Source organism: Culex pipiens, chromosome 2 (assembly GCF_016801865.2).
Source record: "Culex pipiens pallens isolate TS chromosome 2, TS_CPP_V2, whole genome shotgun sequence".
Taxonomy (NCBI): Eukaryota; Metazoa; Arthropoda; class Insecta; order Diptera; family Culicidae; genus Culex; species Culex pipiens.
In genome coordinates this window covers 86427407-86446858 of record NC_068938.1, presented here as the reverse complement: position 1 = coordinate 86446858, position 19452 = coordinate 86427407, and the positions used below count along the sequence as shown (strand labels likewise).

General features: G+C 37.3%; 2 protein-coding genes across 3 annotated transcripts; both read right to left on the bottom strand.

The window, feature by feature from the left end:
• Window positions 1-4021: 4021 nt before the first annotated feature.
• Window positions 4022-15873, bottom strand: LOC120419807 (DDB1- and CUL4-associated factor 11-like). Of its 2 annotated transcripts, none has more exons than XM_039582643.2 (8): window positions 15109-15873; window positions 14706-14796; window positions 5793-6210; window positions 5454-5731; window positions 5153-5399; window positions 4930-5085; window positions 4762-4868; window positions 4022-4685 (listed from the first exon to the last, which is right to left on the bottom strand). In XM_039582643.2, the coding sequence occupies exons 1-8, from the start codon at window positions 15276-15278 to the stop codon at window positions 4500-4502; spliced, it is 1653 nt and encodes a 550-aa protein (XP_039438577.1). In that variant the 5' UTR covers window positions 15279-15873; the 3' UTR covers window positions 4022-4499. The 2 variants fall into 2 exon arrangements, with proteins under 2 accessions (XP_039438577.1, XP_039438578.1); XM_039582644.2 differs by having other exon boundaries at window positions 14706-14793; window positions 15109-15869.
• Window positions 15874-16389: 516 nt separating this feature from the next.
• Window positions 16390-17811, bottom strand: LOC120419794 (probable tRNA N6-adenosine threonylcarbamoyltransferase, mitochondrial). Its single transcript, XM_039582630.2, has 2 exons — window positions 17333-17811; window positions 16390-17277 (listed from the first exon to the last, which is right to left on the bottom strand). The coding sequence occupies exons 1-2, from the start codon at window positions 17703-17705 to the stop codon at window positions 16445-16447; spliced, it is 1206 nt and encodes a 401-aa protein (XP_039438564.1). The 5' UTR covers window positions 17706-17811; the 3' UTR covers window positions 16390-16444.
• Between the last annotated feature and the right edge of the window lie 1641 nt (window positions 17812-19452).

The window sequence follows — 19452 nt, the reverse complement described above, 5'->3', positions numbered from 1 at the left end:
GCGTAGATAATAAAAAACCGTAGTTTTCAAAACTCAACTATTTTAGAAAACAAGAAAATCACAAACTTTTGAACCTTGCGAACAGTTTCCCTTGAAAAAAAAAATCAAATCAAATATCTTCAGACACGCGTTAGGATTCAAAAATTTACTAAATTTAAAACGGTTACAGAAATAATAATAAAAAACAACAGTAATACATAAACAAACATGTGTTCAATTAGAAATGAAGGTGAATTAAAACAAACACAGCAAAAGCGCATCCCAAAAACACGTTGCTAAAGTGGTCGAATTAGCTGCAAATTTTGCATTTTAGCTATCTGTTGTGAGCGCGCGGGCAGCCAGGCAAGTCAGAACTTCAAAATAAAAAAAAACACTAAGCTTATTAAAAAATATTGAAATAGAGAACAGAAAAAAACACGCATTCAAGCGACAATTAGTTAAAGTTGATAACGGTACAGTAGCGCGTAAAATTACCAACAGATAAAAGAAAATCAACCATCAAATCGTTTAAACAAATAAAAAAAAATCATTAAATGCAGGAAAAAACCCATTAAATTTGATCAAGAGCGAAAACACAATAAATTCTAGACGTAATGACATTAGTCGTAATGCAACAAAAAAAAAACATTATTATTAATCGAATCAAAATAAGCGAATGCTTGGAACCGACTGCGATGTGCCGTAGAGAGTGTGAAAAAGGTGTGTTTGGCACGAACCGTTGAACAGGTGTTGTACGCGTGGGAATGTGATAGAAATGACGACGAACCAATGCCGGAATGCGTACTGACTGACTGACTGATTGACTGAAGAGAGAGGGGCCACGAGCGAGCGATCGATCGAGAGTAGAACTCACTTTGGAGAAGAGAAACGAGATGTGTTTTATTGAAATTGAGGCAAGAGTGATGGCGAAGGAGCGAAAGGAGGAGCTAATTTGATTGTGATCTATACATATAAAACATCATAATTATATTTACGATGCTACGGCGTAAGGAAGAAAAAAATGGAAATGGAAATGCAGAAAATGATTATTTTCTGATAACTGTAAACGCGATGGTCGGTTTTTGCGAATTGATTGAATGTCCGAAATTTCCTTGTTAGGTTTATAGTTTCTTTTATTTACAATTCAGTTAATTGTCTCCATAAAAATCTTGTCAATCTTTATCGTGAGCATGAATTTTGAACAATTTAAGTATCAGCAAAGTTGTTATAACTTTCTTATTTAAATTTTTTTTTTTTTGTTTCCCGATTAGGGTTTACGATATTTGCAAAAAAAGCTTTTTTAAATCATATTTTCGAAACAATTTCAAACCAATCTTAGCTCACTGCGTTGCAAAGAAATGTGATAAGCTGGTCTTTTAAATTGTAAGAAATTTTTAAAACAAAAGTCAAAGTGATCTAAAAAAGTGCCGTCATGTAGGCAAAAGGTAACAGAGTAAAAGAAGTGGTAAAAGTTTGTTCATGAAAAATCTAAAATTATGAGTAGGCATATCGCCCACGACATTTTTGACCTTAGGGAGAATGGAAGTTGGAGGCTGTTGCCAAAAGATATTGAACCGAACGAAACAAAAACTGCATCTTTACAATGGAACAAAATTTCTAAATTCAAAAATAAATCAAACAATTGATAGTTTTAGTTTGAAAAAGAAACTTGACAACTAATAAAAAATATCTAAATTTAGGGCACTCATAATTTTGACTGAGATAATCAAAAGCAGTATCTACATAAAACTTTAAGGTTCATAAAGTTTTCATTTCTCGGAACTGAAAATGAAAGCGGATGGCAAAAAGTTAAAAATAACTGAATTTGAAATTTTACACTCTTAGATTTTTTGACCGAATTTGGTAATTGAAAAATCGTTAAAGTTTAGAGCGGTAAACCATCTGTCAAAATTATCAAAATTTTACCGAAATTCGATTGTACCATGATCAATAATGAACTTCATTATCGAATTTCGGTAAGTTTTTACCGAATTCGGTAATTTTCAGTTTACCAAACTGTTTACTGCCGTTCTACGCATAATTGTCCCATGTTCAAAAAAGGGCAACTGAGAAAAACGCGATTGAAATTTTTCGATCGATTTCTGTGTTTCTACGCATAACTGTCCCGTGGGTCCCTATTCGCCCTATATGTCCCTAATCGCCCCGTTTAACATTTTATCACCCTTATTTGTAATCCCCTTGCAGGTAAACAGGTAAACAAGGTAAAATACTTCGTAAAACTCATGATTTCGTGATAGAAAATACATGGTGGGACAATTATGCGTAGAAGTTCAACGATGGGACAAACAGACTTGGTGTTGTTTTCAATGATTTTCTGAACAAAGTACTAGATTTTATGTGTTTTTCTGAAAGTATACGTAAAACTAAGCTTAAAAATGATAAAAAGTCAAAATCGTCAAAAAATTACATGGGACAATTATGCGTAGAACGGCAGTTTAGCAGTTGAAAATTCGGTAAACCTTACCGAATTCGGTAAACAAATCTAAATGTGCATTCTTGATTTAATAATTTTTTATCATTGATTGCTTAAATATTAATATAACATTACCTAACATTATTTTTTTGAAAAATGCTTGACGAGAAAGATTTTCTTTACATTTTTAATAACTTCAGAAAGTTAATAAGTTTTTAATTTTTTATTCAACACAAAACGTTCGAATTGATAATCATTTTTCCGATTCCGCAGTAACTTTCCAAAAGGGCGATACCTTGTATGTAAACAAACAGTCTATCCCACTCAGTTTTTCATACATGTTGGGACTGGTCATACAAAATGAGTATGTAAATGTATGAAATTCTGTATCTTGAGAACGGATTTTCTGATCGATTTGGTGTCTTCGGCAAACTTGTAGGTTATGATTACTAGATTACTTTTCCAAAACCACCAATGCGCCATGGGTTTCGTATGTACATAGGACCTTTAGAAAAAGTAAGCGAGATTACAACTTTTTGAAAAAAAAAAAGTTACGCGGAAAATATCAGATTTTATTCAATTATTTTCAAAACAGGTATTTTCTATTTTCTATATTTTAGATACAAAAAAAGACAAAATATATTTTTTTAAAGTGCCGCTCTAATCGAGTCCGTCCCATATTTAAAAACAGCAAGCCGAGAAAAACGCAAGTAAATAATTAAGGCTACGTGTTAAAATTTTGCAAAAAACTGGATTTTCTACGATTTTTTAGATTAAATTACTAAATTTTATTGGTTTTTCGGATAGGTCACATGATTTCGAACCAAACTGCATCGTTACCTCACCATAGAACCATAATTAGGATTAGGATTAGGAAATTTATTTTCATCGATGAGAATTCTGTTTGCGACTGTATACCAAAAACTACCTAATTGCCCGATTTTGAAAGTTCCATTTTGGTGCTGAAAAGTAGAACTTTTCAGCATTTGTTTTGAAAAGTTTTTCTATTCGATTCTATTATTTCTGGTAGAGAAAAGTAGGCTGTTTCGTCCTTTTAGAATGACAGGAAAAGTAAGAAGTTTCACGACGAAATTGTAAAGCAACAAACACGATTCTCAATTTTGCACCATCAGGTACTATGGCTCAAAAGATGTCGTTTTGGTATCCTAAAACTTTAAAAATCAAAAATTAAATATACCATACATTTACATACCCATTTTATGACCAGCCCCCAAATTTCTATGCAGACTTGTATGAAAAAAAAAACTACTAAATTGCTTCTTTTGCATGGACAAAGTTTCATCGATATCAAAACATGAAAATTTAAAAATCGAGTTAAAATGGGCGAAATTGTAGAGAACTACTCTGTTGAGACCTCCGAAAGATCCCACGTGCTAATCTAAATATCCAGACAATTTTTTTTATTTCGGGAACTCTCGGAACAAAATATAAAAATTCCCGGGAATTCCCGGAATGGACACACTATTTCTGCAAGAGAGAGGGAAACATTTTTTTTTAGCATTTAATAAAATTGAAAAAAAGTGGTGTCAAATATTATGGTTTTGACATTTCTTTTCGGTTCTAATCAAAAAGTGAAATCTACAGAGCTTTGAACAATCTCATTGATGTCTTTATTGTAATCTTATCCGTTGTAACGTGTTGCTGCTGTAATCCGGTCTGGTTAGCTAATAAAATTTAGGAGGTAATAATTTATATCAAAACATTAGCAATCATAGAACTAAACTATAGCTGGCTCCACCAAGAACCGTTCACCTGTAGTATAGTTCAATTCTTTCTAACACAAAGTTCTTCCTTCATTTTTATTCAAAGGATTCCAACCGAACCGGCAAAGGTTCTCTCACTCCAAGACTCCACTTCCGTTTTCACAATTATTAGTTTTTAGATTTATTATATTACACACTCCACTTCCCCGTCATGCATAAATCGAAAAAAGAAGAAGAAGAAAATACATTGACAATTTAGAAAACAAACTAAAATATCCGTTTTGTTTGCTAAAAAGAAGGGGAAAGCTCTAGAACCGAGGGGGAAAAAGGGGCTTAGACAAAAGGTTTTTAAAAAAGTCGCCCTAATCGTAATTTGACTGGGCCCGCCGCAGCTCGGCGATGCGGCGCGACCGCCTCAGCGGGGGGCTCTCGTCCTCGCTGTCGTCGTCGGTGTCCTCGATGCGGCGCGTCCGCGACGCGTACGGACAGGTCTTCTTTTTCGCGTTCTCCGCGCACTGGAACGTCTGCAGGTTCACGTTAAAGTCCCACTGGGGTGAAAAGACAAAAAGGAAGAATGGTGATGGAGACCAGTTTGGTGTTGGGGGAACAGGGGACGGAACTTACCGAACAGGTCAACACTTCCGGCCGGTGCGGATGCCATGCCACGTCTCGCACCGTGTCGCGGTGACTCTCGATTGCCTGTACAATTTTGCCGGTGAGGGTGTCGTAAACTGGAAGGTTTTTGAACAGGTGATTAGCAAATTTTTGTCAGTCGTATGGTTTGTGACGTACTTATTAATCGTCCCGTGCCGCACCCGGTGTAGATGTATCGCTGGCCGGTGGTGGCCGCTGGCGAGAATTTAGCTCTGATCAGACTCTTTTGAACCCGGTGACCCCGGTAGGTCATTACGCTGGTGTCGCCCTCTAAAGACTTTGTCGGATTGTAGACTGAAATGGAGAGAGAAATGGCGTCAAGTTCTAGGTGAAGGCACACAGTAAAACACGTTGAAATTACATCGTTTTGGAACCTCGTCCCACCGGTAGTCCCAGTTGCCGTAGCTGAGGTGATCCTTGACCTTGTTTTCGGCATCGGCCGGGGAAAACACGCGCAAATCCCACAGCTTGATGCTTTGGTCTTTGGAGTTCGAAATGATGTATCGGCCATCGTTCCGGGAGTCGATGTACGTGATGCCGTCGTAGTGACCCACCAGCACCCCAGCAGGTTCGGGGCTGTCCTCGTTAAGGCAACGCCTGTCCCACACCTGATAAGAAATCAAACATTATTTCGAACTGCAGAAAATTTCATCCGTTCATACTTTAATGATCCCATTGTCTGTGCCACTGAAGAATATGTTGGACGTCTCGTCCAGGAACCCGACGGCGTTCACGTCGTGTTCCGCCACGGGGACCATCAGCACTCGCCTGTTGCCAACCAGATCGTACGCGTACAGGCAACCGTCGTTTGCGCCGGCCAGGATCTGTTTGCCACAGTTGGAGTACGCCACGGTAAACACGCCAAACTTTTGCCGCTCGGGTCGCAGGAACAGACAGTGAATATCGTCGGAGGCCATGTTGTACATGCGGGACACGAACACTGCAACAAGATAAAAAAACGTTACAATCGCAATACTTCTCCAAACCGTCACCCAACTTACGAGCATCCGCCCACGTCGAGTACACAAAGTGCTCTCCGTCCGGGCTAAAGTCAATGTCCAAGATGGACCACGACACGTTCTTAGCTTCGATCTGCCGGATCATCGGATACTGACTGTTACTCGCGTCAAACACCCGAATCCGGCTGTCCTGGCTGGCACTGATAAACTGGGATCCGTCCCGCGAGAACCGCCCACAAAACACCTTCGAGTTGCAGTTCACGATCGACCGCTCGGTCCGGTTCGGCACGAACAGATTGCTGATCTTGCACTTGTCGCTCTGCACGAACGCGCCGCCCTTGGGGCCGAAGCCGCTCTGGCGCTGGGCGAGCATCCCCAGCACGTTGAACTGCGTCGTGGGGCTGCCCGAGTCCGCCCCATAGCCGGAAGCTTGCTTGATGCTCTGGTAGATGGCACTTTTCTGTGGGTGGGAACAAAAAAATAAGCAATTAAAATGAGTTATTATGCAGAACATTCAATGTAAACACTTAGTTTTGTCAAAACCGGACCATAGATATTATGTTAAATGAATCTTACTAAGAATTTACTTTTAGTTTTGATAAAATTCATCAAATTCTGACGTTTCGCCTACAAAGCCTTCTGAGTTGTTAATCAGAAAGAACTTCCCATAGCATCGTTGCTCGGAAGGCTCGCCGACGGGTTGATTTTGAAAGTGACGAACTGTCACTTTTTACACGGGACTCACCAAACATATGATAGTGTGTGTGAGCTCCGTGTAACGAGGGTGTCACACTAAAAAGGGACCCCGTTCGTTTGACAACAATTGGTGTCAAACCATCGGGGTTTTAGTGTATTTGTACTAATTTGATTCTGTTATAAGTCATAGTAAAATAAAACACTACATTCACAACTCGACAATTTCAAAGTTGTTGTCAGTAAACGCTTTAGTTTTGTCAAGGTATGATGGATTTAGGCTTCCTGAACACGCTCTAATCGACAGAATTTGATATTAGTTAATTCCCTGCTTATAAATAAAATTGTAAATTTGTGTATTAATGCTGAGCAGTTCTCTACGGAATCGGTATTTTTTCTTTAATTTTAATTTTTGTATTTTTTAATCCGGCTGAAACTTTTTTGGTGCCTTCGGAATGCCCAAAGAAGCCATTTTGCATCATTAGTTTGTCCATATAATTTTCCATACAAATTTGGCAGCTGTCCATACAAAAATAATATGTGAAAATTCAAAAATCTGTATCTTTTGAAGGAATTTTTTGATCGATTTAGTGTCTTTGGCAATGTTGTAGGTATGGATATGGACTACACTGAAAAAAAAAATGATACACGGTAAAAATAATTTGGTGATTTTTAATTTAACTTTTTGTCACTAAAACTTGATTTGCAAAAAAACACTATTTTTAATTTTTTTTTTATTTTTTAGTATGTTTTAGAGGACATCAAATGCCAACTTTTCAGAAATTTCCAGAATGGGCAAAAATCTTTGACCAAGTTATGATTTTTGGAATCAATACAGATTTTTGCAAAAAATCGAAATATTGGTCGCAAAAATTTTTCAACTTCATTTTTCGATGTAAAATCGAATTTGCAATCAAAAAGTACTAGTAATTTTTTGATAAAGTGCACCGTTTCCAAGTTATAACCATTTTTAGGTAACTTTTTTGAAAATAGTCGCAGTTTTTCATTTTTTAAAAATAGTGCCCATGTTTGCCCACCATTGAAAAAAATATTTTTGAAAAGCTGAGAAAATTCTCTATATTTTGCCTTTTCGGACTTTGTTGATACGACCCTTAGTTGCTGAGATATAGCCATGCAAAGGTTAAAAAACAGGAAAATTGATGTTTTCTAAGTCTCACCCAAACAACCCACCATTTTCTAATGTCGATATCTCAGCAACTATAGGTCCGATTTACAATGTTAAAACATGAAACATTCATTTTCCGGTCTTTTCGAAAAAAATATTTTCAAAAAATTTAAATCAAGACTAACATTTCAAATTAGCGTAATATTGGCCTGATTGAAATGTTAGTCTTGATTATAAATTTTTGAAAATATTTTTTTCTATCGTGAAATTGTCTCAGAAACACGAATATGATAAAATTAACACCAGAAAATGGGATCTAAGGGGTCCCCCGAGCAAAAATTTACAACCAAAAAATTCACTAAAAGTAAAAGTGTCTATTTAATATGTTAAACTGCCTTACCCAAAGCGTTCTCAGTCTCAGATGGTAGTCCCAGATGTCCCCTACAAGCTGCAGGTCGAACCGAGTTGATATCTGGATGGAACACTTTTTTATTTGAGTTTGAAAATTATGCTATTTTTTCACTAAAATGCCAATAACTCCCTTTAAATTTAACCAATTGGGATGCTTCTCCCTGCATTTTGTTGCATTTTTTAAGCCCTTTCAGATGCATTTTGAATTTTTAAATTAAATTGATTTTTGCCTAAGTTATGGCCTTTTTAAGATTTTTTACGTTTTTGAGCCTTCAAACTTTGTGTCCCGATTTGCCCCTTTTCCCGTTGACCTAGAGTGCTCATATTTTGTCCAGATGCTAGTTTTATATGTACAAACAACTCCTGAAAATTTCAGGCAGATTGACGTCATCGATTGACAAACGACGTCCCATACAAAGGGGTATGCCCTGTTCGTGGACTCGCTCTTAAGTTCTGCAAAGTTCTAGAATCATCTAGATATCCTAACTAATCACTGGAAAGAAGAATCATCTTGATTGGTTGAGTTATGCCCGAGAACCATTGAGTTGAAGTTACCGTTCCAACTTTTTCGGAGCCTTGGGCGTTGGAATGTTAATGAAGAAAAACTAATTCAGAAAGTATTTGATAAAAAAAACTCGTTTTATGGTTAAAGGCTCCAAAAGAATGAAAGCAATAAATCCATTTAAAAAGAAAATCCTCAAGAGACGGTCAAGGCAAGGGTCATGAAAAAAAATATTCAAAATAGAAAAAACAATATTTAAAAACCTAAAAATTTAACTTCAAAAATATAACCTCAAAATTGAATCAAAATCTAAAATTATAATATGATAAAATTTTAAATTTCGAATGTCTAAATATTCAAAATCTAAGATTTTTATACAGTTTGCAATCCTCGCTAAAATTTCACTCCGAAAGAAATTTAATTTCTGATATTTGAAATAATGTCTTCTCATAATTTCAAAATCTCTTAAATAAAATAGGACTTCAAAAATTGTGGAATTTAAGAATTTAAGAACTAAGAATTTAAAAATAAAAACATTTATTTACGAATTTTGGAATTTTAGAATTTTATAATTTTTTTTTTTTTTTTTTTTGGGGGGTGATCCAGCCGCACATCGTTGATGTCGAAACCTCTAAACTGGGCCTTCGTCCTGTCACGTCCGTCAGTAGTCTTGTCGTACATTACAACTAGAACCAGATCTGCCAATGAATTAGTACACTTCGACCAAATAAACACTGACGCTGTATGGATCTGACTCTAGAATAAATGCACAGTTGTGTGTTATTCATAAGTCCAAAATGTTCAATTATTCATATAAGTCCAAATATTCATTTGCGGATAACTACCTAACTTGAATTGAATACAAGATTTAAAGCAACCTATCCGAAAGCTACTCTTATCTCAAATCCCCGACATTTTAATTATTAACCAAAAAAAACGTTTCTTTTAAAACCTGTCTGGCTTCTTTTAAAAAACAAAAAAAAATAACAGTTTATTTTTTTTTAAGTCGTGAATTGAAAAAGAGACGACCATTTGTTCGTCAGAATTCCAGTAGATCCTCGATTCGCAACAATGGTCGATACAATCATAATCCGACAACCGTTAGTTCAACAGATCAACGAATTTAGTCCGATATCATTACTATTGATTGATCGAGACTCTACGGAAATTTTGACAAATCAGAATGGTTTTTATGCTATTTGAATGAAAATCACCGATTCTGATAAAATTACTAAATTCACTGTTACTAATTTTGTCCCTAAATAACTAAAGGCAAAGTATAAAAAGTTGATATTTATAGTTAAAATCCTAAATTCTACAAACACTATTTTTTTAAACCCGCATCCTAACCTGACACCCACATTAAGATAGGGAAAAATCACATATGTAGCGGTTTATTGTACAAATGTGATATTTCCACTATCAGAGAACCTCCTTGTCTCGATGACAGCTTACCGGTCATCGATTAAGCCCTGAGACTACGCCAAAGTGGGTTCTCGCAGCATGAAGTGGTGTCCATGTGTAAAAATGGAAGCTTCAGCAATATACTGAACACTTCGATTTTAATTCCACATCAAATCAAATCATACTCTTTGCCAAACAAGCATCAAACCTATGACACTCATTATGACAAAGCCCAGGGAATTTTAGAATTTTATAATTTTATAATTTTATAATTTTATAATTTTATAATTTTATAATTTTATAATTTTATAATTTTAGAATTTTAGAATTTTAGAATTTTAGAATTTTAGAATTTAAAAATTTAAAAATTTAAGAATTTAGGATTTTCGAATTTTTGAATTCATAAGCTTAAGGATACTAAAATCATTTTAGATTTGAGATTTTTTTTTTCTATATTGTTTTGAATTTGATATTTTTTAGTTTTCAATTTTGATTTTTTTTTTAAATCTTCAAATTTTCGATTACCCATTTTTTTGTTTTTATTTTGAATTTCAGATTGCTAAAATTTTGAATTTCGAAATTTCAGATTATTTAAATTACGATTTTAGAAATTTCGAAAAACAATTAATATGTATTTTGATTTTTTTTGTTATAACAAAAACTATTAAAAATTTTTTCGAATTTTTGAATTTCTGAAGCTTTTAATTTGGAATGTTCTGATCTTTTTATTTTCGCCAAGAATGTTTAAATTTAGAAAAAAAATATTTTTACCGATTAGATTCCATTTCAAAATTCTACAGTGGAGGCCAGCTTCTGTTACGTCCAATCAAGCTCATATTTGGCGCCCTCCAGAACAAGCCCCAATAAACACATTCTAATGTCTATATCTTAGGGAAAAGTTTGTAATTTTTGATTTACAAAATTAAAAATTGAATAAATCCAGTATAAAATTAAAAACAAATAAGGTTAAAAATCATTACTCAAAACTCAGAAGAAATTAAATATTCAGAGCCGGAGATGTTAAGAAATGACAAGAAACACATAAAAAATAATTTCTACATAATCTTTATCTTCATTTTTCGACGTTTCGTACTAAGAAAATACAAACAAGCATTTTCAAAATTGTCATTCGCGCGAAATCCGCGCCTGAGCAAAATTAGCCAGCAAATCCGCGCCAGATCCGCGCTATCCGCGCGAAACGCGCCGTCCGTAACAACCCTGTAAAAACAAATACACTGAAAGAAAAATACACGCCACTTTAATAAGATTTTAAAATGTTTAGGTTTAGAAGTAAAATTTTAAGGTGATGTCACGATTTTTTTTTTGTTCAAAATTATTGAGGAAATAGCCTAAGACGTTACAAAAAGACTCAAAAAAAAAAAAAATGCAGGATGGTATGTCTCTCCTAAAAAAAATACAAAAATCATTTACTAAAACCGTTTTTCAAGTGGTCTAAACGTAATGTTTTTCAAAAACCGATAGTGGGAATTGATTGTCCAGACAATTTTACATAAAAGTCTCCATATTGACCATTGTCCTATGTCCAATCCTTGTGTGAATACAGCGGTTTAAAAAATAATAATGTTGAAAAAGAAAGGTTTTTTGGTGGAGATCTCGCCTATTGAGTTATCGCCTTTTGTTTTATTCGAAAGTATTTTTCATCTTGCTTCCAATGTCATCTTAGCAAAATCAATTCTCATTGCAAATCGCGTCCAGCATGTTATGATTCCGACGACCTCAAATCAGGTCCAGAATAGCTCCAAAAAAGTAATGGCCAAGCCAAGGCAAGTCTAGTCATTTCGGGAAATGACAATATGTGACATATTCTTAGATACTATTAAAAGTTGAGTGATTTGAGTATTGGGAAATGAAAATTTGACATAAAAGTTCACTCAATGGGTGTTTTTCGGAATTGCAAAAAATGTTGTATGGAACTCGTTGCAAAACTTGATTTTTTCAGCACTCTTCGTATTTATCCAACTCGGTGAACCTCGTTGGATAAATGTACGACTCGTGCTGAAAAAATCCTTTTTTTGCAACTTGTTGCATAAACTACTATTTCACAACTATTGCAACCCAATGGAGCACTTCCATTCGAGCAGTTTTTTGCATTTTTCTACAATATATTCCTTATGGGAGAACTCTTAATTCTACCACTAGAGTCCGGTGCTCCATTCATCACGTTTCCACTAGAGCTTGGACTTCGGATATCCGGATAATTTGCAGCATTGATAGTTCTATTAAAAAAAATAACTCATAACATGCCAGCTTTGTCTAACGACTGTGGGGTGACATTAAGATGAAACAAAATAATGTGACAGGTATCCAAAAGAACTTTGATTTTATATCACATGATTTATGGTCGAATACTATTATCCGAAAAACTATCCGATCCGTTACATTTTTAATCTTAAATCATTTTTGGGTTTCTCAAATATTCTGTAATTCTGTAATTCTGTAATTTCGGAATACATTCGTCCGGCTTCAGCTGAAGATTCATGCTGTCCCATGTTGCATGTTCGAGTGTAGACCTACGGAAAACCTTGCCGCGAGGGGAGGTGAGTGAACCTGTACACGAGCCACCTACGACATAATTCCTCGGGCGGCCCAGGTCAACTCGAAGTTACCCCAGGCACCCCCAGTGCAGGACACATTGGGGGTAGAAAGCGGATAGAATTTTCAGTGAATACAATAATTATGACAATATAGTTTCATATAATCCTTATTCCTTGATCTTACCTTTTGACACTATCAAACCTAGCAATATTACTATTGCATCTTACCATTCCCTTTTGATAGTGTCAACTTCAAACCTTCATCCATTGTGCAATTAACACATAATTTCCGCTATAATCTTCATGCGGAATCGTCGTCTACTTTCTTCGCTTTATTATCACTGAACCACGGCGCGATATCGTTCTCACATTTTTTTGAGCTTCAACGACCGATTGTTATTCACGCACTTATAAAAATACTTGTTCTGTTTTGCGGCTTTGTCTACTTTAATTTTGGACATGATTATCTTTTCACTGTGAAATACACACTGTTGGCTGATACAATGACTTTTTCGGTCATCGTATGCTCGCAAGGTACATGAAAGAGAAAAAGAGAAAAAATGGGATAAGTACAATGTAAAATAAAATCGAACATTGAATAACAGACTAACACAGAAAGAAAGAATAAAGAAACCTTATTTTGCAACTAGACAGAACTACCAACTTGTAACGAGAAGTTTACAAGAAAACAACTGAAGTTGTGAAATATGGGACAGGACAAACAAACTAGAATAGTTAATATATATAATAACAGATTGAACGTACCTTTAATCATATTAATAACAGTTATGCCCAAATTTCTTACCCATTTTTTTCAGCAGTTACATTTCTACAATAATGTATTGCGATTCCAAGATTGAAGAATAGAGTAGTTAAAGTTTGTGAGGTAAGGGACAAGTTATAGCAATAGCAAAATAAATAGATGGATAGATTTACTAAATTTTATCTTAAAATAATAGGAAAAATCTAGCTTGTTTTGAAAATAGCCAATGCACCAATTGCAAACATACAGCATTTCACGTTCACACCATATGGAGTAAGTGTGATAAACTATATGTCCACATTCGGCACATCACCTTTTTTCAAAATACAGGAAATGATAGAAGGAAGACCCCATTTTGTATAGTGGAAGATTTCTGCAACACCTTGGATTCGGACCAGACATTTTGTCTGAAATAAGAGAGAAAGACAAATATTAAATTGTGGTATTATCACTAAATCCTATCATCCTTTCACCCTCCAAGACATGGTCTATCCTTCGTGCCTTCGTGTCTTGGGTGATGGCGAATTCTACCTTCTTCAATGATCTTCGGACCACCTCCAACTAGAATTCACAACAGGACCTCCCTCGGCTCCAGTTAACAACATGACAGCGACGAGAACACAGCCGAATGGGAGTTGACAGTATCAAATGCATGCTATACCCTTTGCTTTGCTGGATACTTACTAATAGCAAAGGGCGAGAGTCCTGCGACTCTCAGCAATCATGAATACTGCCCATTTGCCACATTTTTGGGTTTCTCAAATATTGTTATCCAAATAATTTTCAGTTCAGATACGATTTTCCTACATCTCTTTTGATTTGGTTTGATTAAAAAGAGGAGATATCTGATTTTATATAGACAAAAATGTAAATTATCCGGATATCCGAAGTCCTAGCTCTAGTTTCCACACGTATGCTGCCGTTCCACGCATAATTGTCCCATGTTCAAAAAGGTGCAACTGAGAAAAACGCGATTGAACTTTTTCGATCGATTTCTGTGTTTCTACGCATAATTGTCCCGTAGGTTCCTATTCACCCTATTAGGTTTTACGCCGACTCGGTTTTTAGGTTAGAAATTTGACAGCTTGGCTGCACTGTTTGACGTGATTTAATCAATACAAATTGCTGCCGGATCTCTCCCGGAAAAGATCCGGCAGCAATTTTGTATGGTTTGAAGTTTGCGGAGTGTACCAAAAAAAGCAAACAAATCACTTCGTGCATCGGCCAATATGTTCCTTAGTGCCTCAGTTTGTAATTTATTACTCTTATTTATGATCCTCTTGTTATACACCAGGTCAACAAGACACTATGCTTCGTAAAAATAATGATTTCGTGAAGCAAAATACTTAGTGGGACAATTATGCGTAGAACTATGACTAAACTTAAAAATGCTAAAAAGTCAAAATCGACCAAAAATGACATGGGACAATTATGCGTAGAACGGCAGTATGTCCCCCGTAACGTCTCGGAACCAACCACCCAGCCGTTTGATTCGTATTACCTTCAGCTGGTCCAGATTGGGTCGTCTCTTGATAACTGGCAGGGACATCGAGTAAAAGTGCTCATTGTTTAGTATCTGTATTTCGCCGCTGCTTAAAGTATAGAGTAGAGGGGTGAGAAGAAAGTGTGATTGCATTAGAACAAAAATAAATAAAAAAGAAAAGAAAGTAAATAAAACAAAATGTGTGCAATCGCGAGCTCGCTCACAATTGGGCCAGAATCGCACGCGAAAAAAGGTGAAGGCCAGCGCACCCACCTCCATCACCCTTCCACACAAACAGAGCCGGAGGTGATAAGAGCTTGCTGCTGCTGCTGCTGCTGCTGCTTATCATCGCCGTCCTCGTCGTCGTCGTCGCTGTCGGGTTGGAAGTGGAGGAAAAAAGATTCATGTTTTCAAAAGGTACCTGCTAATCAGCTGGCGCAGAATCGACACCAGATGGTTCTCGCTCAGTGCCTCGTCCGCGTCCTCCTGCGGATCTTCGAACAAATCGTCCTCCTGAATGTCCACATCCTCCTCAAACTCGATATCGCTCATATTCGCTAGGGCACGACTCCGCAGGACAATGTTTCCCATAAAAACGACCGCGGATTATCTCGGAGTGTGTTCACCTATCGTCTGGCGGCCAGCGTTCCGCAGGGGGTGTGGTTCCTGTTGTCTTATATGCTTGTCCAAACTTCGGAACCAGGAACCCACAAACAACGCAAAATGGATGCTAATTGCCACACACTCGGGAGATGTTAATGTTTTTTTCAAGATCACAACACTGGCTGCACTTCCGATCTGTCAGCCTCGCGAATCGCCGTCTTTGTTCCGCCTCCTGGACACAGACTTGGGCTAGTTCCACAGAATGCGCCCCCCGCCAGCAGCACACAGAAAGGCTCTCGCTCGCTCTGCTGGATAACCGTCTTCTTGTTTGTTTTTTTTTCTTTTCTACGCAACTAAAAATTCTAGACTAGCGACGAAAATAACACCCTTTTCCGGAAAGATTTTTCACCCAACTCGAGTGTCCCCACACGCGGCACCTATCACAGCATCAATCGGTTGTGAGATATTCCGCCGGAACTAACGGGTTTTCACCGATTTTCACGATTTATTTCCACCGATTCGACGACGAACTGAAGTGAAAAAAGAAAAACAACAATGACGAAATCGCGAACCCTCTGCCTGCGTTGATGGAAAACGCGACTTATGACAGTTTCATGTTTCAGGGTTGTTCCGCAGCGAAATGTGTTGTGCGACATCTTTGCGGTTGCAAGCTGGTGTGATGTTGCATGCGCACAATGTTATGAAATCAGTGAGGGGGGTAAGCTGGGTCAAATGGACACGCAACATCTGGGTTACACAATTCTTTTTTTCAGTTTCTTAGCTGTAACTCGGAAATTTAGAAGAAAATACTTCCTTATTTTTAGATCTTAGATTCTGAAAGTACGTTTGCGTTAAATTTGCCATAAGAATCAACTTTGGGTTTAGGATTTACTGTTTAAAGGCTGGTATACAGATCGGAAGGAAAGGGGTCAAGAAATAGCTTTACGAACAGCAGAACAAAGGAGAGGGAGCTATTTCATGGGGCTTTTCTTCACCCTCTCTGAGTTGCTTTCACTGCCGCTGCTACCCATTTGAATTTTTTCTTGACCGGTTCCTTCCGAAGTGCGTATACCGCTTTAGGCAAATACTTAAAATAGGATTTCAAAATGATTCTCTCTACTTTATTGATTTGTACAAGGCTTCATTCACCAGAATTACATTTTACTGGGTATATTGGCATCTTTTACCATCTCGATTAAGCTAACCCCAAGTGGAGTTTTGCCAACAATATCAACCGAATCGTAATCGAGAACAATATCCTGTCCAACAGCAAACTTTTCCACTCCATTCCACGCAATCATCACGCCGTTATCGGTGCAGTGTTTCTTCAGCGGCCGTACGGTCACGTACCCAACGGATTCCGCCATCTTCGAGACGGTCTGGTAGATGAAATCGTTGCACGCCACTCCGCCGGAAATGACCAGCGTTTTGGGGTCGCCTGGCTGGATCAGCGATTGTTTCTCGCAAAAGCGAATCGCTCGCAAAGTTCTTTGAGCGATATGCCTCGCGGAAGCGTTAAGAAATGCCGCACACAGGTCGTTGTAATCCGGCAGGACGGCATCGGGGGCCAAAACGAGTTGGTTCTCTTGCTGGAGAATGTGGCGTGTCGCGGTGTTTTTGAGTCCGGCAAAGCTGAACTGGCAATCGCGGTAATGGGACAAGGGCAGCGGGAAGTCATATTTCGCCATGTTTGTGCTGGATGCAGCGGCCAGTTCGATAGCTCTTCCACCCGATATCCAGGCGTACTCGGGAAGATTGCGGAGCTTTAACCTTCGCGCGATCTTGTCGAACGCTTCTCCCGGAGCGTCGTCCAGCGTTTTGCCAAGTAGATAGAATTGTTTGGTATTTTTTACTAACGTTAGCAAGGAGTGACCGCCGCTGATAAGGATGCAAACGAACGGAAATGGCACTTTGTTGGTCATTCGCGCCATCAAGGCGTGCGCTTCCATGTGGTGAATTGGGATGATTGGTTTGTTGAATTTTCTGCCTACAAATATTTTTTTTAAATTACACGAAAAACTAAGCATAGACAAATAATGTACCTAAATGTTTAGCATACCGAACGCCAACAAGCAAGCTCAACGGAAGCCCCGGTCGGTTCGTAACGGCAATTGCGTCCAAATCGCCACAACTCATGTTGGCCTGTTCCAGCGTACGTTGCACAACATTCGCTATGTGATCACGGTGAAATTCTTGTGCCACTGGTGGAATTATACCACCGAATTTGAGGTGATTGTTCTGTTGTGAGTGGACATCTTCGCCGAGTACGGTTCCATCCCGGCTGACGATGGCCGCCCCGCTATCGTCGCAACTTGACTCGATGCCCAGCACGAAAGGTCTCGCGAGCTGACTCGAGTGGCGTCGCCATACGAATCGGTTACAGAACAGTACACTAACTGGAACTTTTAGCAACATTTAACTTATTTTGAATTTTTTTAAATTTGTGATAGTTTAGTAAACCAGAATAATTTAAAAGTCTCATAAACTTTGAGTAACAACTGCGCAACATGTGTTATGTTGTTAGGAAATGTGACATTGTATCAAAATAACACAGAAGGTTGGTCGCGCAACATCTTACCAAATGTTGCGGTGTCATGTACACGATAAATTAGTTCTAAGTAAATATAAAATTATGTTTTACTAATTTGATTTATTTAATGCATTTAATGGGGCGAATCGGGACACATAGGACGAATGGAGACAGCAGTTTTAACCATTTAGGAGCACAATATTTTGATTTTTCTGTTTGGTTCCGGTTAGAACAGACTCAGACCAACAAGATGATACATCCATTTCCAAATTTAAAACCATTCAATGCTCTAAACACAAGGCTGTATATCATAGGTACTCGCGATTTTGCTTGGCATTAGTGTGAGTGCATGGCTCCGTGCCACTAAAACCAAAACAATAACAAACGAACAATGGACCGTGCCAGGAAAACCAAAACATAAACAATGTCAGTGTCAGTGGAGTGAGAGAGTCAGAGATAACGATTTTGACAACCGCACTACTACACACTCAATCGCGAGTACCTTAGGTAGAAAGCCATGCTCTAAACACTGCTGCCCCTATTCAGGCTGTAGTCCCGATTCACCCCGGATGACGGCATTTACAATAATCTGAGTTATTTAAAACAAGTCATATAAATTCATTTAGGTGACATATTGTATTATTGCCAAGAGTTTTCGTTTTAAGAGCGAGTCGTCCATGAGCAGAGCATACTCATCTCTCATCAACCTCACCAATTTGAATGAAACTTTCAGGAATTGTTTGGACATATATGACTAGCATCTGGGTCAAATATGAGCACTCAAGCACAATGGGAAGCGGTGACACCAAGTTTGAAAGTTTAAAAATCTTAAAATGTCTGTAACTAAGTCAAATTTCGATATTCAAAAGGCATCTAAATGGCTAAAAAAATGAAGGGAAATAAGGACCAAAATCGGTTAAATCTAAAGGGAGTTATTAGTATCTTTGTTCAAAAAATTAAAATAATAAAACTCAGATAAAAAAAGTGATCCATTCAAATATCAACTCGATTTGACCTGGAGCTTGGAGCGGACATCTGAGACTATCATTTGAGATTGAGAACGATTTGATTAAAGCAGTGAGTGTAAACATATAAAATAGAGACTTTTTCTTAACATGAATTTTACAGGTGTAAAATTTTGCACTGGAGACCCCTTAGATCCCATTTTTTGTGATGACTTTATCATGTGAACAATTACCCACCAAAACCGGAAATGGATTTTATTGATATTTTTTGATTTGGTTCAAACTTTGTAAGGTCCTTTTCTATGACCAAAGAAGCCATTCTGTGTTATTGGTTAACCCATACACAACGTTGCCAGATTATTTTATGACAGATCTGTATTTTCTTTAAAATAAATCAGTATTTTATCTGTACCATGTCGAATTCGGAGCAATGGAAGAAATTTTTAGAATTTTTACAGTAGATTTAGACTTTTTAATCATAGTAAAGCGTAAGTCAAACACTAAATTGTTGAAATTTTCAAATATAATCATCTCAAAAAATCTGTATATACAGATTTTTGTGATTTTTGGGATCGAAAAATCTGTCAAATACAGATTTATCCTCGGATTTATCTGTATATCTGGCATGGCTGCATACAAGGCTCCATACAATGTTGGCTGTTCATAC